General features: G+C 34.1%; 1 protein-coding gene across 2 annotated transcripts; it reads left to right on the plus strand.

Moving 5' to 3' along the window:
* Nucleotides 1–44: 44 nt before the first annotated feature.
* si:ch211-243j20.2 (uridine-cytidine kinase-like 1) lies at nucleotides 45–27,998 on the plus strand. Of its 2 annotated transcripts, none has more exons than XM_051139029.1 (15): nucleotides 45–157; nucleotides 3,203–3,399; nucleotides 5,172–5,278; nucleotides 5,760–5,930; nucleotides 7,785–7,856; nucleotides 12,870–13,059; nucleotides 14,550–14,611; nucleotides 17,255–17,271; nucleotides 20,141–20,239; nucleotides 21,119–21,212; nucleotides 21,457–21,519; nucleotides 22,199–22,321; nucleotides 23,872–23,979; nucleotides 24,817–24,973; nucleotides 25,627–27,998. In XM_051139029.1, exons 1-15 carry the CDS (start codon nucleotides 69–71, stop codon nucleotides 25,701–25,703), a joined length of 1,626 nt encoding a protein of 541 aa, XP_050994986.1. In that variant the 5' UTR covers nucleotides 45–68; the 3' UTR covers nucleotides 25,704–27,998. The 2 variants fall into 2 exon arrangements, with proteins under 2 accessions (XP_050994986.1, XP_050994985.1); XM_051139028.1 differs by lacking the exon at nucleotides 17,255–17,271 and adding an exon at nucleotides 17,915–17,934.

The following is a 27,998-nucleotide window of genomic DNA, read 5'->3' on the forward strand; positions in this document are numbered from 1 at the left end:
AGACGCCACCGCGAGCATGACGCAAACGCACTTCCGGACATGCGTCTGCGCACATTAGCGGCACCAACATGGCGATGACAATGAGCCAAAATGATGTTCAGGTGCAGCAGAAAGAAGAAGGAGAGGAGGATGATCAATCGATGTCTAGATCTGACAGGTGAGTAGATTAAGTGTCTGTCGAGCTCAGCTAACGTGCTAATGTGACCAATACCTGATCCGTCTGACAAATAAAGGGCAGTGCTGTGTTGATCAGTGGCAACAGTTCAGCAATCGACGAGAGTATTTACATAATGTATCTGATTCTTTTGGTCTTATTTTGGCTGGTTAATGTCTAAAATATGGATAATGAGCAGAACAGATGTGTTGGTGTTTCTGGAGCTGCTGGCGTGGCACGTGTGCAGCTCACGTCAATGGAAAAGGAGATATATGAAGAGGGTATTGCAGTTACATTTAAAGCAGTTTGCAGATCTAAGATAGACAAACGAGAATGATACATGCTAGTTAGTTGATTTTGCCCACTTTGGTTTGGTTGGCAGAAGGCAAAAATATAACAGCTCTATTTGCTGTGTTTACGTTTAAGAAAGTTTAAGTATGTTTGTTGTGTGCACACAAAAGGTTGCATTTAATCAAAAATACTGTAAAACAGTAATATTGTAAAATATTAATACAACCTAAAGTAACTGCTTCTATTAGAATATATTTAAAAATGTGATTTATTCCTGTAATAGCAAAGTGTTATGTGATTCTTCAGATATCTTCAGAATGCTGACTTGGTGCTCAGTTATTATCATTTTATTATATATGTGCACTGTGATTTATATAGAGTTTTTTAGGACACGTCATTAATCGGCCAGATTGGTGGCACTGAACGTAAACAACACCACTGAACCGAATGAAACTCGCATACTTTGCTGATTATTATTGCTGAAAATGGTCAATTATTGTCATGTATTGAGCTGTACTAATCGGTCGGACCGAAAAAAACATCTGCGGTGCTGTGGACTGCCAGAAGGTATAACAAATCAAGGAGAAAAGTGCAAAAAACTGTCTGAGGAACAAAAGGCATTTGTGCATGGCCAAACAAAAAATATAGAAATATAATGTACTACTGAATATGTTGTTGTGCTAATTTATGCTGTCTAAACCATGGAAAAAACATGTGGAAGCTGCTAAATCATATGGAGAAGGACTTGGTAAGCAGGAAAGGGTGCAATATTTTGACAAACTAAAGTTATTAGGACAATACGAATTGCCCTGGAAATCCTGGTTCAGTTTGGCCAACCACAAATGCCTTTTGATCCTAAGACAGTTTTTTGTACTCTTCTCCTTGATTTGTTATAACTTTTGGCAGTCTATAGTACACCAAATGTTTTTTCCGATCCAACCGATTAGTACAGCCCAAAACATGACAATAATTGATGATTTTCAGCAGCAATAATCAGCCAAATATGCAAATTTTGTTCGGTTCAGTGTCGTTGTTTATTTTCAGTGCGCCGATTGATAGTGCGTCGTGAAAACGCTCTGTTAGAATGATTTTTGAAGGATCATGTGACATTGAAGACTGGAGTAATGGCTGCTGAAAATTTAACTTTGCCATCACAGGAAAAAATATATATTTTAGAGCCCCCCTGTAGTGAAAATCAAGATTTTTATGTTGTTTATTTGTCTATGTGGTCTTTAAAATGCTTTTAGACAAACCATGTGCCAGTCCATTAAGTAACACCATTGCTGAGTATTTTCTACTTAAAACTGTAGTTTCCCAAAGGCTGTCCCAGAAATGCGGTTTGAAACAGCCCTTTTTTTGCTACGTCACAAACTTCAGTAACCAGTCATGTCAAAGGATAGATTCCTATCATTAGCATGCAAAATATACCAATAGGATTATCAGCACAAAACCAAATATTAAATAGAGCATTAAATAGAGCAAAACCACTAGGCGCTAAAAAGTAGCCCGGAGTCAGACGCACCTCTCCTGCATTGCCGTCTGCACTTTACTCACATGGGCATGAACTGAAAACACAAACTAGGCTGTATTCGAGCCTGCAAGGCGTTTTGAGGGCACAACATCATCAAGTAAGTAACTTTAACAAATGTTACAGTATCCACTGTAGTTGTCCACTAGTAAAAACAGTTTTTCAGTCATTATCCGTGTTTCGCCATTATATCGCATTTAGTACAGTTCAGTTAGTGGATCAGGGGACTCTGGCTGGTGTGACTGTGTGGGGGTGTGGCTAATTTGCATATGCATAGATCCACGTATAGTAAATGAGGCAGGGGGGTAGAGTTACAGCAACCTGTTTTATAAAATTATTTTCACAAGAAAAACATTTAAATATGCTATTTTGATGATCAAATATCAGTTTTAATGGATACAGTTTTTGACTGCAGGGGGACTTTAAAATATATTAAATAGAAAACCGTTATTTAAAAATGTAACAATATTATTTCACAATATTACTATTTTACTGAATTTTTGATCAAATGAATCCAGCCTTAATAAGCATTAGAGACATCTTTCAAATAATATAATTATTCCAAACTTGTTATTAATGAGGAATAATGCATATTTCCATTACCTTTTTCCAAACATTTATCATATTCCTTGTATTCCTTTCAAAAAAAATTAAAGAATCAGCTAAATGCGTACAACACGTCACACCCAGACAATAGAATTTCATGTACGCTTAATCCATGGAAGCCTAGTCTGTGAGTCAAAGCAAACATCCTGACCTTTTCAGCACTGCCATTGTGTAATGGACTGTACTTCACATTGGTAATTCATTAGTGTCAGTGAGTGTCCAGTGTCTGTCCATGTGATGAGAGCCTTACTCAAATGAGGCTTCAGGTTTGACTGAGCAGATGTGTGGTTTCCTGGACAGGATGTGAAGAAAAGTCTTAGTCCCTCTACCACACCAACAGAAATTATCATGTGAGCAGCTCTTTCTGAGGGCATCCTAAAGACCATGATTCCCTCAAGCTCTCTGTGAAACAGTGTTTAATAGCTACTGTATGCTCAGGTCAGATGGGGCTGTTCATGATTTCAAAGGCATGTCTGATGGCAGTGTGGACGCTCACTTTTATCTTTCGCTCTGTTAATTGATAATTGATTAGTACTGATGAGTGTTAATTTTGTGTGATAAATTCTGTAAGCAAATCCCATTGTGTTTAATGTGCATTTTATTTATTTATTTTTTTATGGCAGTGGTGAGGATTCTCTGGATGGCCTCACAAGACACAGATGTCCCCTGACCCCTTCGCTGTCCCCACGAAAACGGACCACCAGCCAAAGCAAAACAGAGCCTCCTCTTCTAAGGACGGATAAGAGGACAATCTACACCGCAGGGCGTCCACCCTGGTACAATGTTACTGGGACCACCTTTAAAGAAGCCTTCGTCATAGGTACGACAGACATGCATGCCTTCTATTTGATCATTTCAGATCGGTCTTAAGTTAGATGCAATTAATTATTACATTAATAAAAACTAATGAAATGTTTATTTTTGAACACTTTTTTAAAGAGATATCTCATCCAAAACTGAAAATTCTGTCATTAATTACTCACCCTTATGTCATTCCAAACCCATAGGACCTTTGTTCAGCGTAACACATATTAAGATATTTTGATGAAATCTGAGAGTGGTAGTTTATATATCTTAAAGCAAGGTTTAAATCGTTTACACTTGTCGTGTGTGAAAACGTGAGCTCTGTCAGGTTTGAGCTGTGAGGGCATTAGTATGCAATCCATTACTCGCAAAGAGCCTGTCGTACGGGTTACAATTTCACACTTGGATGTGCTCCAGTCAATTATTCCTGTAAAAAAAAAAAGTGTGGTGTGGCTGTCGTCCTGGCTCGCTCAGTCAGAGAGAAACTAATAAATCCACCCAAGTGGAATGATCTTCCCTTAACAAAGGTCAGATGAACAGGGAGGCGAGAGAGGACGTAAGAACACTGAAGCAGTTTTAAGTAACTTTAGTCCATATAGCAACACAAAGCCTTTTGTTATTCCCACTGGTGGTGTATCTTATTTTATGTAGTGTTTTCTTTATGGCCTTTTATTCTGGGAGATCTATCTGATACTTAAAACTTTAGTGTCTGAAAATGTAGTGGTCACCGCAATGTCTCACACGACTGGCTTTTGAAGTAATGGATAATGTACAGTTAGGTGAGTTGTATAATGTTTTTCTTGTCTGATGAGCAGACTTTTTATTGTTGGATCTATCTGTCTATCTACAGCTGAAGTCAAAAGTTTACATACACCTTAAAGAATCTGCAAAATGTTACTTTTTTTTTAACAAAATACGAGGAACCATACAAATTGCATGTTATTTTTTTATTTAGTACTGACTTGAATAAGATATTTCACATAAAAGACATTTACATATAGTCCACAATAGTTGAATTTATAAAAAATGACCTTGTTCAAAAGTTTACATACACTTGATTCTTCATACTGTGTTGTTACCTGAATGATCCACAGCTGTGTTTTTTTTTGGTGTAGTGATAGTTGTTCATGAGTCCCTTGTTTGTCCTGAACAGTTAAACTGCCACACGAATTCTTTGGTTTTTCAGCATTTCTGTGTATTTGAATGCTTTCCAACACTGACTGTATGATTTTGAGATCCATCTTTTCACACTGAGGGCAACTGAGGGACTCATATGCAACTATTACAGAAGGCTCAAACACTTACTGATGCTTCAGAAGGAAACACAATGCATTAAGAGCTTGGGGGTGAAAACTTTTGAACAGAATGAAGAATAACATTCATTTTGTATAATCCCTCTCATTTTGATAAAATAATTAACATTTTGCAGATTTTGCAAGGTGTATGTAAACTTTTGACTATCTATTTATCTAGCATCATTAATGCATTAAATATTTAATCAGTGGGATTTTTATAAACATATATTATATTATATTATATTATGTTATATTATATTATATTAGTCAGTGGTTCTGAAGTAGTTTTGTGAAAGGTTAAGGTTTTTTAAACCTTAATAATGGGTTTTGTATTGGTGTAAATTTCTAAAACATGCTCTTTATTTGCTTTCAAAACTTACCTTAACATAGCAGCAAAATTCATGTTTATGTCATGATTGTTGTGACAAATATTTTTGCAAATATTGACTTTTTGTGCATTTGAACAAGCTGCAGCTTCTGTTGCATCCTGCAGGTCTGTGTGGAGGAAGTGCTTCTGGGAAAACCACTGTGGCCAATAAGATCATAGAGGCTCTTGATGTTCCTTGGGTTGTTCTGCTCTCTATGGACTCTTTCTACAAGGTACTTCACTACAAAACACAGCCAGAATACATCTGCTTTGAACTCCCTTTTCCTTTTAAGTGAGGAATTTCACTCTAAATCCAATGACATGTTTCATCAGTGCTGTTATTGCTCCTAGTTGCATTTGCAGACCACTGTGCCATTAAAGTGCTTCAAATGAAACTTCTTCATGTGTTGAAACCATTGAAGCATTAATATCATTTGCTCTTGCCCCTGTTGGATGTGCCGAAACCCTGTAAGATGTACTCATCAATCCTTATTTGGTTTAATGGCATATCCTCCAGCTTATTAGTGGTCTAATTAAGTGGTTCAATCAGTCAATCTGTTACTCTCCATGGTGGGGAGTCTACAGGGCACTTTCATTGAATAGTACCCATTTTTGTTATTGTCAACCTCAACAGTTCTGCACCACTGAAAAAATGTCATTTATACTGATATATAACTTATATAGTTATCTTGTTTCAACTTTCTTTTCTTGCAGGTTTTGAGTAAAGAGGAGCAGGAGTTGGCGGCAAGAAATGAGTACAACTTTGATCATCCTGATGCCTTTGATTTTGAATTGCTGGTAACTGTGTTGAGAAAACTGAAAAAGGGCAAAAGCATCAAAGTGCCAGTGTACGACTTTACCAATCACAGTCGTCGCAAAGAGTGGGTAAGCAAAAAAAAAAAATTGAAATTGAAATGTTAATTTAAATTAATTTACTTTCTAAACCAGATTATTATACAGATATTAGCTCTTTATAGATTTAACTCCAAAACCAACGACTCTTATAAAGCTGTCAAATTGCATTATTAACTGAGAACAATGTTTATGGTTGCTTTAATCCTTTATAGGCAATTTGCAATTTCAAGGCTGATAGAGATAAAGCAATAGCAGTATCTACAAATACTTTAGATGTGGTATTTATGATTCCTTAGGAGCTGCTTTTATTATCTTCTGAAAATTTAAGGTTCATAAGGTTTTTCCTCTGTATTTAAATGGGTTGTAATGATAATAAGTGATAAAGGGAGATCTCTGGCTCTGTGGCTTATACAGGCCGCTTGTGCTGCTGATCAATACTGAATGAGTGGCCATTGACGGGAACCCTCATGGTAGAGCATCTGTCTTAATGGGATCATGACACCATCAGGGTTCCCCTCATTCAGAAGCAGGGGAGCATGGAGGAAATGCATCACCGCACACTTCTACAGTCTCTCACTACACTACCTCAGTTTATTAATACCATATTTGAAGTGGAAAATTGTTTAAAGCATTTTATGGGCACTAGTTTGTGTAATATGATAAGTTAAAGGGATCATCGGATGCTAAGTTCACTTTTACATGTTGTTTGAACATTAATGTTTGTTGGCAGTGTATGTACAAATCTACCCTGTAATGATAAAAATCCATGCAGTGGTTTTTAACTAATCTGTAAAAATAATATCCCCTTTTTTAAATCGAGCCATTCTCAGATGCCTGTCGTTGTGGCATTACACCGACAGAGGCCGCTCACGATAGTTGATTGACATGAGCGTCTTACCTCAGATCAGTTGTAAAAGTCCAACCTCCATGTTTTGATGCCGGAGCAGGGATGTAAGTTAGATGTAAATAAGAATTGAGCGATTTAGGTGTTGTGTTGCTGGATGTAACAATGAATGTAGTGGTCGTCATTTACTCCCGACATCTGAGCTGCTGAAGATGCAGTGGATTACGTTTGTTTGTGAAGGGAATACGCCTCCCGATCTACATATATCCATCTATGTTCACGCAAATCATTCGTGATCCAGCTTCACTTACAGCAGAAGTGAGTATAAGAGTTTTTTATGAATCTTTGCGATCGCCTTTCCTAATAAAGCGCTAGTCAGCGAGTTTGGCGGCTAAACGCGGCTAAAGTAAACAGGCTTGTCACTCCACAGAGAGAGGAGAGGGGCGGGGCAAGCTGAGCTCATTTGCATTTAAAGCAGCCTCGACCAGAATGGGATGATTTTTGCAGAGTTGATTTTGGCAAGGTAAAAAGGGTGTTGTTTTACACTACCACTGAGAATTTTTAATTAAAGTATATTATAGACTTTTCATTAAGACCCTAAAGAATCATGTCAACTTGTGGAAAATGGACATCCGATGACGCCTTTAAGGTATAAACCAGGTGTTTTTCAATTAATTTAATTTTATGCTATAATTAATTTATTGACTTTCATCAAACATTTTCACTTTTTCTGGTAATTTATCATATCAGATTAGATTATGTTAGATTTAGAGGTCGATCAATTATCGGCGCCGATATTAGGCATGTTTATGGTTAGTCAATTTCAAAACTGATATGTGGTAAAAAATAATTTAAAGCATTTTAAATGTTTTTGTCAGAGCCCTTGTTATTGTTAATTTTGACATTCATTTTTATTTTTACACCAGACATATATATCGGTTCAAAGTATCGGTTATTGGTCTACTTAATCTGTAATAATCGTTATCGGCATCGGTTCTTTCTGGTCCTTTAATTTTCTCTGTTTATGTTTCTCTATGCAGAAAACCGTCTACGGTGCCAATGTTGTGATATTTGAGGGAATCTTGGCTTTTGCCAACAAGGAGCTTTTAAAGGTAAGCCTCATATTAAACTTGTCACACTTGACATTACATAAAAGTCTCAGCTATCACCTTTAACTGTGGTTTGTGATATCACAAAGGGCTTTCAGTAAAAGATAGAAAGAGAGGAAGAGTAATGGCAAGCTTCATAGCCTGAAATATATTGTAAAAGAGCATCATGGGAGTCATAAAGCAGAGAGGGAAGAATGGAGGTGTAAAAGATAAGGTCAAATGAAAAGAAAGATAGCTGTGTAATGATAGGAAGAGAAGGGATGGAATATTGTGTATATTATATTCCCACAGATTAGTTATGGATGCTGAATGACAATAAGGTGAGAGGTACAGTCTGATAAACTTGAGCTGTAAGATAAAGAAGAAATGCATTACTGGAATCCAGATGGCTGTGGTGTTCTGTGTCTAGACTGAAGAAAAGTGTAAAAAGATAAGATCGCAGTAGCCTATATTAAGGCAGATGTCAAAAAAATAGGGATTAAAATTAAAAAGTGAAATTGAGTGTATTTATGATGGTGTTTGATGTTGCCTTTATTCTGATTTTTTTTTATTATTATTTTTATTTTTTTAATATTTCAGTCATGATATTGATTTTTATATTGTGATTTTTATATACTGTTTGGTATTGATTTGTTTTTTTTTTTTGAGGGGGGCGGTCTCTTATGCTTACCAAGGCTGGTAATATTGTGAATTTTTATTACAATTTATTAAAATTAGTGTTTTCTATTTTCACTTACACTACCTGTCAAAAGTTTTTGAACAGTAAAAATGTAAATTTTTTTTTTTTTTTTTTTTTTTTTTTAAAGAAGTCTCTTTTGCTCACCAAGCCTGCATTTATTTGATAAGTAGTACAGCAAAAAAAGTTAAATTTTAAAATAGTTTTACTATTTAAAATAACTGTTTTCTATTTGAATATATTTTAAAATGTAATAGCAACATACTATATTTAATAGTAGTATATTGAAAACAGCTAGTAGTAGAATTTTAATAGACTATTGGTAGAGTGGAATTTTTTTCAGGTTTCTTTAAATAAAAAATTGAGCAGAACAGCATTTATCTGAAATAGAAATCTTTTGTAACATTATAAATGTCTTAATCATCACTTTTGATTTAAAGCATCCTTGCTAAATAAAATGATTAATTTCTATAATTTCATGAATGTTTTACTCAACTGTTTGAAATATTAATAATAATATTAAAATTGCACATTGGAAGGATCATATGACACTGAAGACTGGAGTAATGATGTTGAAAATTTAGATTTGATCACAGGATTAAATTACATTTTAAAATATATTCAAATAGAGAACAGTTATTTTAGATAACTGTAAAAAATATTACACCATATTACTGCTTTTGAGGCAGAGAATCTTTAAAAAAAAACATTACACATCTTACTGTTCAAAAACTTTTGACTAGTAGTGTATTTAACAAGATATTTTATTATTTTGATGGCAAAGCTGAATTTTTTTTTTATTCATTTCTTCCGTGTCACATAAGCCTTCAGAAATAATTCTAATATGGTGATTTTGGAAACTAGAAATCTTCCAACATTAATAAAGGCTTTTTTGAAGAATTCTTTCCGAATGGAAGTATTAATTTCTTTATAAACTCCATTTTTCCCCCTTATTGTCATAAAAATAATATTGTAATGCTAAAAAAAATTTTTGCTTTTAAAGTAGGCTTCATTATCATTATGCAAGTTGTAAGTTCTTATTTTTTCTTTTTGAATTTGGGGTGAAATGATCCTGGAAATTTCACTGAGCTGCTGAGTAATGGATCTCATTTCCACAACCCGACTGGGAAGATGAAATTCCCTCTCTACTATACCATCTCTTTCTCTCACTGCAGCCCTGCATATACATGAATACTAGTTAATGGTTAGCTAGATAATAAGTTCAAGTTGTATCTTCTGTATCAGCTGCATCTCTGGATGAAGAATAGATATATAAAATCTTGTTCCTAAAGCCTTGTCTTACTGAAGCTGCACTGGAGCTCTGTCCTCCCCTTGTGTTTTTTCCTTCCTCCTGCATCCTGTTGTTTTCCTCACACAATGAAGATGACTGATTCTTCTCTCCCTAATGGTGAAGGTGAAGAGCGGCCACAGGAAGTGAATAGGTGGTGTTTATCTACGCCTGCTTTGGCGGTTCCCATTGCCGGGTTTCGATTCTCCTTTGCGCGTGGTGTCCGGAAATCTATACAAATTAAAATGGGAGTTATTGTGTACGCATTGGCAAAGCAGTTCATCCTGACGTGATTTATGAGCACCGTGCAGCAGATGTGCCGCAGAACCAATGAAACTCAACAAACGGTAGACGTCATTCAGCTAACAAATGGATCAGGGTTTTCAGTTTAACTCTTCTCATTGCAGGTCTTTGTGAATACAGTGACAGCTCACCTCCATTTGAGAGATTTCCATTCAGAATGGATGAGCAATGACTTCCTGTCCTTTAAAACTTGATATACACTTGACCTTTCACCCCATTCATGTTTGTTTCTTGCACGCCTGCACACAAAGTCTTATAAGTTATGCCTCGTCGTGTTGGCAGGGCTGCTGGCACTGCTGTTTAAGGGTGTTGGATTGTTTGTCGTTACCCTGAAATTTAATGCCTTTGCCATATCGTGTCGGCTCACTGAATGATATCCATTTTCAGCATCAGTGTCAGCACCAGCGGTACATCTTGGCTAGTTGGCGTCACGTTGCACTACATTGCTTTGATTGATCCTGACTTCCCCCTTGCTGAGCAGCTTTTTTAAAATTTCCTATCCGTTCACTCCGTTGAAAGATCTGATTCGCGTTCTCAGAGAGGCGGTAGTAGATCATGGATAGATTGTGTCTGCCTTGCAAGATTTTATCAGTTTGGGTTGGAAAATGATGAGGGTTATTAATCAATGGTATATGCAACTGTTGAAGTTGTTTGTTTGAAAAATCATCATTAAACAGTAAATGAAACTAATACTACTCAAAGAGTTTTTTTGTTTGTTTGTTTTAAGTACTCATTAGGACTCTATTCATTTGATCAAAAATACAATAAACACTAAATTGTGAATATTATTATAATTTAAAATAAATGTTTTCAAGTTAAATATATTTGAAAATAACTTATTCTTAATGGCAAAGCTGCATTTTTTTTCCAGTCTTCAGTGTCACATGATCATTCAGAAATTATTCTGATATGCTCATTTGCTGCTTAAGAAACATTTCTTAATATTATCATTGTTGAAAACAGTTGTGCTGCTTTATTTTTGTGGAAACTCTTGGTTTCATTTTTGAATGAATAGAAAGTTTAAGAGCATTTATTTTAAATACTAATATTTTTGTAACATAAATATCACAAATGTCTTCACTGTCACTTTTAAACAATTTAATGCATCCTAAGCTAAATATAAGTATCAATTATTTTAATTAGCTAATCGAAATCTTAGTGATGTCAAACTTTTAAATAGGCCTGTCACCAACGATTAGTTTGGTAAACGAGTAATCGGTCGAATATTCAGATGATTAATCGAGTAATGAGTTTTTGTGGTAAAAAAAAAAAAAAATTTCACATTAGCACTATGGTTTCAATATTTTGTGCAGCTAGAGCTGGGCGATTTTTATTTTATTTTATTTGTATTTTTTTTCCCTGATTTTGTTGATTAATTCAGATTTAATGTTTTTCCACACTGTTATTATTCAGAAATCAAGGTATTGCAATTTTAAATATAAATATTACTAAAAGTTACAATTAGTGCTGTCAAACGATTAAATATATATATATATATATATATATATATATATATATATATATATATATATTTATTTATTTATTTATTTATTTATTTATTTATTTATTTATTTATTTATTTATTTATTTATTTTATTTATTTATTTATTTTTATTTATTTATTTTTATTTATTTATATTTATTTATTTATATTTATTTATTTATATTTATTTATATTTATTTATTTATTTATTTAATGTTTTTTTTTTTTTTGTTTTTTTTTTAAGCATTGTACACTTTAGATGTATACCTTGGGTTATTCCATTGGCTGTTAAAATGAGTGTTGCTTCAGTAGGCTGGCAACAGCTTGAGTTATGTTTGTGCGTTTTATATTTATTTTCAATATATACTGTATATACTGTATGTGTGTGTATTTATGTGAATGTGTGTGCATATGCACAGTACACACACACATATATTATGTAAACAAAAACTTATTTTGGATGTGATTAATCGCAATTAATTGTTTGACAGCACTAGTTAGAATTAGACACTAAATAAGCCATGATAACAGTGAAGAGAAAAGAATGATCAAACTGCATGTCGGCATGCGCTTTGTGAAGAACCATAAGTAGAATATATCGCTACGGTGCCTTTTACACCGAATACGCTTTTGTGTTGACAAAGATGCGACGTGGGCAGTGGAACAGTACAAAAGGCCAGAAGATGGGAGTTGAACTTCATTTAACTTGGGTGCCACGTTTTTAGAATGCCGTTTCATGCATGAGACATGAGCACAACAGTCAAACACGTCCATGTTTACATAGAAAAAAAAAAAATGGAAAAGCTGCTACTACTACTACTACTGTATGTCTGATATTCATGTTTGCATCATAATGACAGGCTGAAGGTTGCTGTTCATTATTTTTACAAAACATTTGTAGTTAATAATAGTCTACTGGTTTTATTCCTTCAGTCATTTTGAATTTAAATTGCCTTGCCTTTTTTTTATTATTTTAAAGCATTTTCCTTATTATTTTTGAACATATAATATGTAAAACACAGGTTTGTACAAGATGTAGTTGTAGTTCATGCATCTTTTCTGCGAGGATATTTAAAGTGATATTTAAAGTTAATAAAGTTATTTGAATCATGTTGTAGTTACATTTTCAAGTTAGTTAAAAATCATTAAAAAAAAAAAATCGCTGGTTGAATTTGCCAGCCCTAATGTACACTGTTTCTGTATGTCTATCACAGGTTGTCAGTTTTTTGATGTTTTGTTGTATTTCTGTTTCTTTTTGTCCTTCAGCTTCTAGACATGAAGGTGTTTGTAGACACAGATTCTGACATCCGGCTAGTCAGACGCCTAAAGAGGGACATCACGGATAGAGGGCGTGACATTGCAGGCGTCATTAAACAGTACAACAAATATGTCAAGCCAGCGTTTGAGCAGTACATCGAACCCACTGTGCAGGTGGCTGATATTGTGGTCCCAAGAGGTATGTGAAGTTAGAAAATGTCAAAATTGCAGAAAGATATAGTAAACTATTAAGCATATACTGTCTCGCTTGTAATGTCGCTAGGCAATGTTTATATTAAAGGTTATGCTTTTTCACTTTTGGAATTTTAGTCAGTTTGTGGTGTGTGTCTTTGGGCATAAAATAAAATCTACCAAGTTACAAATCTCAAAGTCCACTCCAAAAGGAGATATGTTGTTGTTAAAAAATCCCTTTTCAAGAACTACAACGAACGGCTACTTTGGACTACAACGTTTTTTTTACGCATGCAATGATGTCACAACGCGGTCCATTTGAATTTCATTAAATTAAATCCCGTCCACGGAAATTCAAATTGTTGTGGGGGGCATGTAATATTGCCGGTTGCCAGGTCGGAGCCGTAACGCGCCACAGTGTGTGGTAAGACATTTATTCATCATACAGTATAGATAATGTTAGCTTCACTTATAACGTGAGTGTTTTTTAAAATGCATAAACTTGCACTAGAATAGGCTACTCTAATCAGTGATGATGTTCTTTGATAATGTTAGGCTGCTTTTAGCCTTATGCTGGAGCTGGTTTCGGGCAATGAAACTAAGTATGTAAAATTAAATACATTAGCACGATAGTATCATGTATTGGCGATCTCGCAGGCTGACGACAGGACCCAACACTACTGTAGCGTATTATTTACTCACTGCATCCTAGGTGTATATGACTTCCTTTCAGACGAATGCAATCGGAGTTATATTAATATTTATCTTGGCACTCCCAAGCTTTAGAATGGCATAGATGGGTGTTTCTTCTCATCAGTCCAAAATAAGTCCAATAATATGCATCCATCCATAATAAAAAGTGCCTCACACAGCTCCAGGGGGTTAATAAAGGCCTCCTGTAGTGAATCGATGCGTTTTTGTAAGAAAAATATTCATATTTAAAGTGCAAGAATCACTTTAATCTAGCTTGCGCAAACAGTTGTACACGGAACTTGCTTCTTTGACAAGGGGCATGGCAGTACTGAAACACCGTCTAAGCTGTTTGCCAGTCGCAACGCAGGGGGACAGCTAACCAATCACAACACATTTCCTTTTTCAGAAGGCGGGCCTTCATTAAACCCGGAACTAATTGAGCCATTTGTGCCAGGGTGGGAGAAATGTATTGTAGTAATGTAAATTATGTTACAAATAATGCGTTTTTCGAACCACGAAGCTTAAAAGCATGTTTTAGTGCACCCCCAAAACAAAATCAAGATTTTGTAAAAGAGCATAATAGGACCCCTTTAAGAAACTTAATTAATAGATGATTTAAAAATGTTTCTGTATAAGTATCAAACTAAAAGACCTATACATTTGTAATAGCCTTTGATGCTTGTATGAAAAGAAATAATTACTGTTAAACCTCCCTAGTTTATTCAGCCTTTTTCAGCTCAAATTATGTGAATTTTGTGAAAGCATAATGTAGATTATAACAGTCCCTTTCTATTGTTTCTCCAGGTGGGGAAAACTTTGTAGCCCTGGATCTGATTGTTCAGCATGTTCACAGTCAGCTGGAAAAGGTATGTAATAAAAATACCTCTTCATTCTCATCTGTTTGACACTGAGTGAGAATGATTAGTTGGTCTGTGCATGCTATTATTCCTGCTAGATGATCCACATGCTCTTAATACACACACAGATGTTGCATGCGTGTGCATACAAAGCCCATGCCATGGTATAAGTGTAGTTTACTCATGGTATGAGTATAGTTTGCCCTCTGGTGGTCATACTGTACCTCTGACACTAGATATTTTGTTCTAATCATTATGTGCATTGGTTAAAACAAGAAAAGACAAGGCCAGTAATCTTGTTCTCAATTTTACACCCCTTTATAGTATTACAAAATTAATTTGCAAATGTAATTTCTGGCACAGTATTCATTAAAAAATTAAGTAAAAAGTGGGCATTTCATACCGTAATATAGTCCAGTCCAATTGTGAATTTGCTAAAACTGTGACTGAAAGCCTTTTGTCTGTTGGTTAACATTATCCATTTTTTTCTTTGGAATAACATGCATTGATAATTCAGACAATATGCTGAAAAACCAAGAGACAAGCAAACGTGTAGTCAGTTTTGATTTCATGTTGACTTCTGGTGCCTACCAAGGTAATTATTAGAAAGACAAAGATGTTAACACTAATGAACGTTTGCTGAGTGACGTTCATGTGCATGTATTGATGACGGATGTATTCCACAGAAAGGGTTTAGGGCCTCTTTGAAATGTAATCATTTTCTGTGCCTGGCAGGCTGAATAAAGTCATGAATTATCCTGAGGTGGAAAATGCTTTTCCCTTCTGTACTAGATCAGTTACAGTGAGGAATGATCTTTAGGACTAATGAACCATGTGCTTTTGTGCAGAAGATATCATGCTCTAAAGCCACAGCAGCATTGGGTTTCTCATCGCATAGGGGTCAGATTTGAAAGATTTTCTGTGTTAGGCCCAGTGAGTACTTTGAGTGAAAAGTAATGTTTTTAGAGACACTGCAAAAGTTTTTTTTTTTTTTAAATGGTTACTCATTTAGGGGCACTTTTGACGTTTTGTTTTGTATAATGTGTGACGTGTGGGTTTTTAATATTATGTGTGATGATATTGACATTTTTTGCTTTATGAGAGGAACAAAAAATTTAACATTGGTATTGCTAACATGAGGTAGGTAACAGCCAGTTAAGTTTGTAATTATAGAAAGAAATTGATTAAATTAATTGAAATGATAAATACTGAACAGTGTATAATGATGTCTACTTTATTTATTTATTTATTTATTTATTTATTTTAATTAATTAAAATTAAATGTATTATTTAATTTAAAAGAAATTAATTATTAATTTAATTAATTCATTGTAAAGAAATTGATTAAATTAATTGAAATGATAAAAACTGACTATTGTATAAAACAGTCTAACTTATTTATTTATTACTCATTTAAAATTTATTAAAATGAAATGTTTTAATTTAATTAATTTTAAAGAATTATATTAAATTAATTGAAATTATAAATACTGACCAGTGTATAAAACTGTCTACATTTATTTATTCATCCAAAATATTAACTTTGCTAACATAAGTTAAGTAGCAGCCAATTAAGTTTGAAATTGATTAAATTAATTAAAATTAAAAAATACTGACCAGTGTATAAAGCTATCTTCCTTATTATTTATTCATTTAAATTAAATGTAATTTATTAATTTTAAAGAAATTGATTAAATTAAAATGAATTGAAATGCTGTCTACCTTATTTATTTATTCATTTAAAATAATTAAAATGAAATGTTTTAATTTTAATTAATTTTAAAGATTTTTATTAAATTAATTGAAATTATAAATACTGAGCAGTTTATAAAACTGTCTTTTTTTTTTTTTTAACTTTTTTTTTTGTCATTAAAAATAATAACATTGGACTTGCTAACATGAGGTAGGTAGCGGCCAATTAAGCTACCTACTTCATATTAATAATGATTAAATTAATTACATTGATACTGACCAGTGTATAAAGCTGTTATGTATTTATTTATTCACTTAATATTTTTAAATGGTATGTATTGTGTATATATAATTTATGCAGACACATGCACATTACTATTATAACAAATTATTAATATATAATTTGATAAACATATTGATTTTATACTTAGTTTCATATATTATTTATGTATTTAAAATAGAATTTCCCTAATTCAAACTTTCAATTTTCATTCTTGTTTCATTGAAGAATCATCCTTGTCCTAAAAAAAAAAAAATAAATAAAAAACACCTGGTGTAACTAAAGCAGGAAAATTTAGCGTCTATATATGTGCTATCCAAGCAACCCCATGATACCACAGTGATACAGTTACACTGATAAAGACTGTTAAATCAGCCTGAAACATTTTCTTTTTAGTGATGGAAATATTAAAAGCATAAATGTATATTGTGCAACCCTCAAGAATGTGATTGTATCAGGTTAAATATAGAGCATAACAGTAGCTGATAGTGCCATAAAATATTTTCCCAGTATACCATGGAGAGGGTGAGGGCTGACTGTTTGGAATGGCTTTTCTGAGTGAATATCTCATTTCATGAGTGTGTCTTTTTTTTCTTTTCTTTTTTTATTCTTCTCCTCCCTGTGCGTGTTTGTAATGAAATACTTGCTAAACCCTCAACCGATTGCTCTAACCATCCCAGCGTGAAATCACAGTGAGGTATGGCTGCTTTTCCCCTCATTCCCTTCCATCTCTCTGTCCTTCATTCTTTAAACCTGTGCTTCATCTCTCCTTTCTTTTCCTCAAACCTGCAGAGCTGCAAATGGAGTCAAAAGGAAAAGCGTAGCTCTGGCTGTGGAGTTATAAATGGACACACAGCCTCACCCATATTAAAATCTCATTTGTCTGAAATCATATATGTAAAAAGACCTGAATGATGCACAAAACTGATATGAAGACAAAGAATATATTTGTAAAGAAGCTTTCCGAGCCAAAAAATGCCATAGCTGCGCTGTGTACCTTTTGTCTCCACCTCCACTGTTTTATTTTGATGCTGTTGCTAACACAGGGATGGGCCTATTTCAGTGGTTTTGCTTTCTTTAGATACTGTGCACCTTGTGAAATCCATCTATAATGCACATGGTCTCTGTATTGAGACATCTGTTGTCATTTTACTATTTTATTGCAGCACCTCAGCTGAAAACCACTGATATACTACCCAAACCTGAGCTCGTCTTGGCTGTGATGTGTCTGTCTGTTCTGTATAGACTTTAATCAGTTCGTGTTCTTTTCTCCCCCTCCCTCTCTCTTTTCTCTGTCTCGTCATCATTGTCTCCCAATGAACATTTATTCCCTTCTTCAGAGGAAACTCCGCTGGGATATGTGAGGATAAATTCTTGCATCCTCTCGCCTTTCCTTTTTTTCTGTTCTGTTCTGTTCTGTTTTTTGTTTTTTCTTAGATTCATCCTCTGCGATCCTTCCTCACAAAACACGTTCTGCTTTTTTAGTGTTTTTTTATTATTATTTTTTTTTTTACTATTATGTTTGAATTTTACTAAAGCTTGTGTATGTTTAACTTAGCATCAGCTTTTTAGAGTGAGCTAATAACATTCACACTGTCATCCAGAGTCCTAACCAGCATCGACTGTGAAAAAGCGACAAGACATTTTGTCCATCACTTGGTCTGTTTTTTGGGATCGCATAGGTAGAAATCTGATTGGTCCAAAATCTCTGTACATATCTTCTGACTGGTTGTCATAGTGTTATGCCAAGGAGTAGGTTTGCGTTCAGTGTGGACAAAGTACTTGTCGCATCGCGCTGGTTAGAACGTGTTTTTTTTTTTTTTTTTTTTTTTTTTTTTGTATGGCATTGTGGGCTGAGGTTTGGTCAAACCGGCAGTCACAATGAAGGAAATTAAATATCTCAAATTAGTCATTAATGTAGGTTGTTGTACACTGTGGAGGGCAGTGCTGCTCTTCTTGCTTAGATTTACGATATTGTATTTAAATGAGCAGTTCAGTCCAATCTTGTTGGTTTTATTGAAATGATTAGTTCACTTCCAGAATAAAAAATTCCTGGTAATTTACTCATCCCATGTCATCCAAGATGTAAATGTCTGTCTTTCTTCAGTCAAAAAGAAATGAAGGTTTTTAAGGAAAACATTCCTGGATTTTCTCCATAAAGCCAATGGGTTGAAGGTCCAAATTGCAGTTTTAGTACAGATTTAAAGGGCTCTACACAATCCCAGATGAGGAATAATGGTCTTATCTATTCTAAAAATATGAAAATGCATATACTTTTTAACCATAAATGCTCATCTTGCACTAGCTCGACTTCGCTTTACGTAATCACGTTGGAAAGGTCACGCGTGGCGTAGGCGGAAACACCGACCCAGTGTTTACAAAGCGAATGTGCAAAGGAAGTCAAACGCCCTTTACAAAAAAGGTAAAACAACGATGTCGGACGATTTTGAAGTTGGATGAGAAAATTAGATTTTTTTTCTCTACCTTACCTATTTGAACCAGAGTACACAGATGAAGAACTAACCATGCGTATCTTTTTCTAGGGTGATTACGAAATGCGAATCGCAGAGCTAGTGCAAATATGAGCATTTGTGGTTAAAAAGTATATACTTTTTTTTTTTTTTTTTTTTTAAGAAAATTACTACATAAGACTCTTATTCCTCGGCTGGGATTGTGTAGATTTGGGATTTGGTCCTTCAACCCATTGGTCCCCATTGAAGTACACTATACGGAGAAAAGTCCTGGAATGTTTTCCTCAAACACCTTAATTTCTTTTTGACTGAAGAAAGACAGACATGACCATCTTCAATCACACCAGGGGTGAGTAAATTATGATGAAAATGTTGATTCTCAAAGTGAACTATTTCTTTAATATCACATTTTCACTTTTTAAAGAAATGGTTTACCCTAAAACTAAAATGGTCATTTACTCTACCTCAAGTATGACTTTTTATTCTTTCTTCTGCAGTATACCAAAAGAGGTTTTTACAATATTAAAAAGCAGCATTTTTTTATTTTCTTTTTAATATGGTCTATGAAAGAAAGTCAGTGATATGTGTTTGGAATGAAATGGAGTAAATGATGACGATTGTTATTTTTAGGTGAACTGTTTCTTTAATGCTTGTGCATCGTATCTTTGGTTGCGAAACCCTCACTTCTGTCTACTTCTAATTTAAAGGCCTGTTCACACCAAGTCTGAGGATGCACACACTTGTACATTGAAACCTATGATATTAACAGGTAGTCAACACATAGCCAAAGTCAATATTTTATTGCTCGGTGAGGTTTCTTTTTGAAATGAAAGTGATTGATTTGTGCAGATTTTGCAGTTGTTTTATTTTAAAATGTATCCAAAATGAAAATCCTGACTTGAAGTGAATGGGCCTTGACTTTCTACCATAACACTTTAAACTCGCATCAACTCTTCAAACCATATTCGCACTGGGAAAAAGTCAAATATTGTTATATTTGTCTCTTTTCCATTAACAAAAAGTCTGCTAATGGTTTTTTGTTTGCTTGTGTGCAACTTGTGGGATGTTTACTTCTCATATCCATGTGCTATATAGATCAGCCCTGGCATCTGCCCATCAGGGTCAACCTCTACCCAAGACCCTGAGTGTCATGGAAAGCACCCCACAGGTCAGAGGAATGCACACTATTATCAGGTATGACCTCACTGCTATTAAAAATACTTATGTAACTTACACATACACACTATTGATATTTTTATTGTAACATTTTATTAATTTATTTGCCATTCAAAATTTCGTTTTAAATAAATTATTAATATATATTATAAATAAAAGTTATTTAGCAAGGATGCATTAAAATCATCAGAAGTGATAGTAAAAACATTCATATTACAAAAGATTTCTTTCAGGTAAATGCTGTTTTTTAAACTTTCTATTCATCAAAGAATCCTGAAAACTGTTTTCGACATTGGTAATATGCAATGTTTTGCAAACAAAAGAATTAGGTACATTTTAAAATGGAAAATCATTCTTTATATATTTGTTTGTATGTTTCTTTGTTTATATGATGTAATATAATGATGTAATGTAATATATTAATAACTATCTGGTCACAAATGATAGTGATTCAAGTTTTGACAAAACAATTTAATTTCAGGATTTACTAAAAAATAACTGCTGTTCATGTTTAAAGACAGCATAATACAAAAACGTTGGCATTATTTCACAGTATGTATCTTAGCATGTTAGCAAACTAACCCTCAGCTGAAACAAAAAAATTATTATATATATAATTTTTTTTTTTTTTTTTAGCATTGTACACTTTAGATGTATACCTTGGGTTATTCCATTGCCTGTTAAAATGAGTTTTGCTTCAGTAGGCTGGCAGTAGCTTGAGTTATGTTTGTGTGTTTTGTTCACTACTAAGTAATTGGGTAATTCAAATAAAATAGGGCTTGTTTTCTCACTTTATCTAACCTCTCAGACCAGCGGTTCATGTATACAGTATCACGCTCTTCCAAAACACACGTAATCTCAGTTATGTATTATTGACTGTGTCCCCTGTGCCCCCAGGAACAAAGAAACCAGTCGGGATGAATTTATTTTCTATTCAAAGAGATTAATGAGGCTTCTCATAGAGCACGCTCTGTCCTTCCTGCCGCTGAAGGTGAGTGGACCGGCTTTAATGACCAACTACGAACTTTTAAACTTCATATTACGAGCTCTGGATATTGGTCATAATACAGTGATACATACGAGTGTCAGGCAGCACCCCCATAGACAAATTAAATTTTTATGGTGTGAAGTGAAGCAGGTCTTCATTCAAGATTATAGCACTTGTTTTATATAATTTTAGTAAAAAAAAAAAAAAAAAAAAGATCACTGATCCTTATTTCATCTTCTCTTTTTAGCCGGTGTCTGTTGAAACTCCACAAGGAACTATATATGATGGGAAGAGGCTGAGCGGGAAACGGGTTTGTTTATTGGAAGATTAAAATGTGTTACATACTTTTGTGAAAAATTGCTGGGTTAAATTAGTTATCTTGGCTATTAATTTCTCAAATTAGTTGGTTTATATGAAAGCCTGTTTTTACCACAGAATAAAAAAAAATGTAAAAAAAAGTAATTGCAAACTTTCATCACGTTAGACTTTTTGTTTCTTACAATTCTGCATTTGCATCTTACATTTCAGACTTTTTTCTTCAAACTTTGAGTTTATAGCTCACTTTCAGACTTTTTTTCTCACAACTAAGTTTATATCTTATCATTCACACTTTTGTTGCAGTTAAAAGAAAAAGAAGGAATTGCAAAATATAAACTCAGAATTCATTTTTGAAAATATCTTGCAATTGAGTTTATATCTCACAATTCAGATTTTTGGTTTCCGCCACAAATAAAAAAGGTAGCTGCAACTTTTATCTCTCAGTTTTGACTTTTTCCCCCCTTTTTCAGAGAATGAACGTTTGAATTTTGAGAATTGTGAGGGGAAAAAAAGTCTAAATTGTGAGAGAAAACATCACAATTAGCTTTTTTTTTTTTAATTCAATGGCAGAAACGCATTTCCATAGGCATTGCTATTATCTAGTATATTATATATAGCGCTATTATATGGCAAGACTTTATATCTGTGCCTTTTGTTTGTTCGTTTGGCAGATAACTGGTGTGTCCATTCTGCGGGCAGGAGAGACCATGGAACAGGCCTTGATGGCTGTTTGTAAGGACATTCGACTCGGAAAGATCCTCATTCAGACCAATCATGACACAGGAGAGCCTGAGGTATCACGTCTTCACCCATCCAACTGACAGACCCGTCTATAAACAAGCTCTGATCAAAAAGTTGCCCGTGTTATCATGTGTCCTTGTGTTCTCAGCCTTGGTGAGATGGCACGTATGATTTACTCGTAGCCTACTAGTCAGGTCATGGTCTGTTTCACTGCTGTGGTTTGTCAGATTTGATATCTATGCCTCTGCTTACCTGACATATGGCATGTGTCTTGATGTACATGATAAACTTGACAGCTCTGTTGTGATGGATGTCAGTTTGCAGGTTTTTTTGTTAGAGTATTGCATATAGCTCCCTCTAGATGTATGTTCACTGTGCATTAAAGGAGAAGTCCACTTCCAGAACAACAGTTTACTGATAATGTACTCACCCCCTTGTCATCCAAGATTTGCATGTCTGTCTTTCTTCAGTCGTAAAGAAATTGTTTTTTGAGGAAAACATTTTTAGCATTTTTCTCCATATAATGGACTGGTATGGTGCCCCGAGTTTGAACTTCCAAAATGCAGTTTAAATGCGGCTTCAAAGGATCCCAAATGCGGTTGTAAACGATCCCAGCCGAGCAAGAAGGGTCTTATCTAGCAAAACGATCAGTTATTTTCTTAAAAATAATACATTTTATATAATTTTTAATGTCAAACGCTCGTCGTGTTGTTCTTCCCGACCTGTTTTTTCCGGTTCATGACAGGGTATGTCAAAAATCTCCTAGATAAGACCCTTCTTCCTCGGCTGGGATCGTTTACAACCGCATTTGGGATTGTTTGAAGCCGCATTTAAACGGCATTTTGGAAGTTCAAACTCAAATATCTTTACAACCGAAGAAAGAAAGACATGAACAACATTATCTGTAAATTGTTGTTCTGAAAGTACAGTCTACTGTTGCACTGCTTATGAACAGTGTTGTTTTAGTATTATTTATATACTACTGTAATATATTCATATTTTAAATTAGCTTTTAGTTTTCTATTTTCAGTTGTAAGTTTTAGTGATTTTGTGTGTGCTTATCATTGATTTGTTTTTCTAATATTTCAATTTTGCTTTAGTTTCTTAGTCATGTATTTCAGCAAAAAATAACAACACACTTTTATGACGTGCCGTTATGATAAATGTTCCTAATATGTATTTGTACCATTTAAATGGCGATATAAAATGACACAAGTTTGATCAGTTTTATTTACAGAAAGTAGATCAGACTGTCTGTTTCATTAAATCAAATATATAATAATTATTTAAAAGGAATTTTTTCAAATATTATTTTTTCAAATATATTCCAAAATACATTTTCTCATAATCAAAGGCTGAAATTAAATCTAAATATATATATATTTTTTTATCACTCATCCTTGCTACTGCAGTGTTCCATTTGCATTTCTTTGATCTCAAAGTACCTTAAATGTCCTTATTTAATTTAGGGTGAAATCTCAGTGCAGTACCATCTATTGCTTATGTCTGTTTCAGCTTTAGAAGTTTAATGTTTTACGTAATGCCATATAAATCATTGCTTAGTTTATAAATTTGTCTTATTACGGCCTAATTTCCTCCTCAGCTCCATTACCTTCGTCTGCCCAAGGACATCAGTGAGGACTACGTCATCCTGATGGACAGCACTGTGTCTACAGGAGCGGCAGCTCTCATGGCTGTCAGAGTCTTACTTGTAAGTCACCTCAGAAGACAGTTCATATTTGTTTAATTTGAAATAAATTTCCCAAATGTGCACAGATATTTTTTACACTTCCTGGGCATTGGGGAGTAGGTCTGGGTTCTTTTTAAGATGTGTAAGATAAATGTCAACATCTCAGTATGCTGAATCTGTTATGCAAGTGATAGGAGATATGAGCCCTAGAACTGAGATTGTCTTGTTAGGTCTAATCTATTTCAATGGACAATCACATTTCTACATGATCTTGGACCTCTCTTGCATAAAAAACAAACAATCCTAACCAAATTGCTCCCTTTTTTGGGAGCAAAGTTCATATTTAATATGGGTGTTTAAAAGGTCTGTCTAGCCTTGGTTCAATATTTATATCTAACAACACAGCTACTTGGAAAAATATAGATTTGTTCCACTTCATGGTTCCTTCAGGTGTTTTAAAAATTTAGCATGGGTATATTTGTAGCAATATCCAACAGTATATTTGTATAGGTAAAAATTATCGATTATTCTTTTAGTCAGATTCCAGATTTTTAAATACTTGTATCACGGCCAAATACTGTATTGTCCTGTTCTAACAAACCATACATCAATGGAAAGCTTATTTATTCAGCTTTCAGATGATGTATAAATCTGATGTTTTATCAAATTGACTCTTATGACTGGTTTTGTGGTCCAGGGTCACATATATTGTATTATATTATATTATGTTATATTATTCCAAAAATGTATCATTGCATAACAGACACTATTCAAGCCATTCAGTGATATTTAATTTTATACATTATATTGGTACAGTAAGGTTTAAATGAGGGCGATTCACAAACTCATCTGTTCCAGGATCATGATGTTCAGGAGGATAAGATCTTCCTGCTCTCTCTGCTCATGGCGGAAATGGGCGTTCACTCAGTGGCCTACGCCTTTCCCAAAGTACGCATCATTACCACTGCCGTGGACAAGAGGGTCAACGATGAGTTTCACATCATTCCAGGGATTGGTAAGCACAGTTTTACTATCATTCATATGACAATGAACATCTGCTGAAAATGTACTCACCCTCAGGCCATCAAAGACCTAGATGAGTTTGTTTCTTCATTTGAACAAATTTGGAGAAATTCGGCACTACATCACTTGCTCACCAATGGATCTGCAGTGAATGGGTGCCATCAGAATGACCAAACAGTTCAAACAGCTGATAGATGACTTCAGTTCATCAATTTGTCAGAAATGCACAGATCAAGCACTGTTTAGAAGTAAAAACAGTTCTGAACAAATATGTTCATGGATTTTGATATGAGGGGACAACAGGGTATGGGCCTTTCACTGGAGGATCAATGTTCCCCACCCCTGGTTTAAAGTTAAAATGATAGGTTTGTTAATTACAAACATTCTGCTTTTCACTTCACAAGATGGACTGAAGTCATGTGGATTATTTGTGGATTATTGTGATGCTTTTATCAGCTGTTTGGCTCTCATTCTGATGGCACCCATTCACTGCAGAGGATCCAATGATGAGCAAGTGATGTAATGCTAAATTTCTTCAAATCCGTTCCGATGAAGAAATAAACTTGTCTACATGTGGGTTCCTTTAACAAAAACAGTAAAAATGGGATGCACAATATGTCATAATCAAAAGCAATTTTTTTGCAGGTAATTTTGGGGACCGTTACTTTGGGACTGATGCTCCTTCAGACTGGTATGAAAGTGATGATGGGATGGACTACTGAATTTCATCAAGATGTGTACAGTATGTGAGCGACTCTATCTGCATGCATCGCAGAAGGGAACATTTAAGCACTTAATCTTATGATTGTGGACTCATTGCCCTGCCCTTTATATGCATAAGCCTTAGCCGTCTCTTGCTGCCAATTCTTGCAATACTACATGCTACACATGAGCCCATGCTCAATACAGGTCAAAGCAGACCCGCAAACATGGGAGATTACTGCTCATTAGTTTTCCTTGCAGTGCCCACATGACCATCACAATTTGAGATTTGTTCATTAATACTTGAAGTAAGAAATGATTGAGTGGAATAATAAGGGCACAATATAGTTACTTCATAGGTGTGTTTAAAACGGCGTACTACCAAACTTGTACCAAACGACCTTGTACTATTTTTCAATAGTATAAGTATACCGTATATACAGTTGAGGTCAAAAGTTTACATACATCTTGCAGAATCTGCAAAATGTTAATTATTTTACCAAAATAAGAGAGACAAAATGCATGTTATTTATTTTTAGTACTGACCTGAAGATATTTCACATAAGTCGTTTACATATAGTCCACAAGAGAAAATAATAGTTGAATTTATAATAATGACCCCATTCAAAAGTTTACATGCACTTTATTCTTAATGTCTTTTTGGATAGTTGTTCATGAGTCCCTTGTTTGTCCTGAAAAGTTAAATTGCCTGCTGTTCTTCAAAAAAAATACTTCAGGTCCCACAAATTCCCACAGGAACCCTTTCAAATGCATAAAAATGCTGAAAAATCAAATAATTTATGACTATATGTAAACGTATGTTATGTGAAACATCTGATTTAGGTCAGTACTAAATAAAAAAAAAAAAAAAAAAATAACATGCATTTTGTATGATCCCTTTTATTTTGCTATAATAATTAACACGTTGCAGATTCTGCAACTTTTGACCTCAACTGTACTGTGTAAAACACAGTATATATAATTGACTGCAAACACAGTACATACTTGATATTTGTTTGCTGATTTTATGTGGTCTTGACTTAATTTCATTTGTATAGCATAGAGCTGACGTCTTACACTAATTGAAAGAAACATTTCTGTATGCCTGCTTCAATTTAACCTGCCTTTAATATTGCAGCTTTGCTGAAAATGTTCATAATTGTTACTACCTTAATTTGTAGCCTAAGCACAAATATGATTTGGGTCAGACATCACGGTTTAACTACAATGTTGCTTTGTATTCTACTCATAAACATTACATCTGTTGTTTAATCTACATTTCCTTTTTTTATTTTTTTATTTTTCTCCAATTGATTGGTGTCTTGAAGGTGATACAGATGTGATGTGCCAATCAATGCATCAGTCTACTTGATAGTATTTGTGTGTGTGTAAAAATTCTTGAAATATTGAAAAGGGACTTTTGTTAATAGAAAATTCAATTTTAAGTCCAAAGGAATAATTTTGCTCTCATCATTGGTTTTAGTGTTTAGCACTATAGTGCCACCGAGGGGAACAAAATCAGGTTTATAGTTTTCTGTTAAATACTTGAATTTTAAAGTGTAGATAATGTATATTTATTTTCATTGGATTATTTGCCATGCCTGAGCGATGAGAGCCAACGACAGAATAATTTGCAGTGACAAAAGTTGAGTAATAATTATTGAAGAACATTTTGGAGGTCTTTTAGCAAAAATTAAACCCGAAGAGAGATCAAAACATGAGCTTCTCCTGAACTTTCACTGTTACGTGTTATCTAATGCATTTATTTTAAATTAACCTGATTGAAGTAATAGTGCTGAAATACACATACAGCAACCCGAGATGCACTTAAATTTATGTAAGCAAACATTTGATTATATTCTCACCTAAAGCAGAGTGTTGCACATTATTTCAGTGGCATTTAATTAAAAATGTCTATTTGGTCCCACTTGACAAAATGTCATACTGAAAATGACATCTTTGTCTTGTTTTTCGTTGAATGTTTGTCTAATTGGAACTGCCGTTTTGAATTGTTTTTATTTTTTGTACAGTGATATTTTGACTTGGTTATACATTATTCTAAATCAAATCTCAGTAATGGACTTAAGACTTCAAACTACATTATCATAAAGAGGAAAAATGTTTCTCTTTCTTATTTAAGTTTTTTTTCTTTCCAGAGATGTGTACTGTAATGATTTTGTACATGTAAAATTTCCCTGGGTTATCTGTTTACGAGCTTCAAACTGACCTCCAGTGCTGTAAGCCATTCCACTTCTGCTGGAACATTTTTTTTTTTCTGTCTGTATAAATAGCGCAATAAAATATTTTGTGCTTAA

This window comes from Labeo rohita, chromosome 20, assembly GCF_022985175.1.
Source record: "Labeo rohita strain BAU-BD-2019 chromosome 20, IGBB_LRoh.1.0, whole genome shotgun sequence".
Classification (NCBI taxonomy): Eukaryota; Metazoa; Chordata; class Actinopteri; order Cypriniformes; family Cyprinidae; genus Labeo; species Labeo rohita.

What these genes read in the sequence shown, in the direction of transcription:
- si:ch211-243j20.2 (XM_051139028.1), top strand. Translation starts at nt 69, where the DNA reads ATGGCGATGACAATGAGCCAAAATGATGTTCAGGTGCAGCAGAAAGAA. An exon ending in CTATGGACTCTTTCTACAAG is followed by an intron (nt 5,279 to 5,759) that starts GTACTTCACTAC and finishes CTTTTCTTGCAG; the next exon opens with GTTTTGAGTAAAGAGGAGCA. An exon ending in AGGAAACTCCGCTGGGATAT is followed by an intron (nt 17,935 to 20,140) that starts GTGAGGATAAAT and finishes TGTGCTATATAG; the next exon opens with ATCAGCCCTGGCATCTGCCC.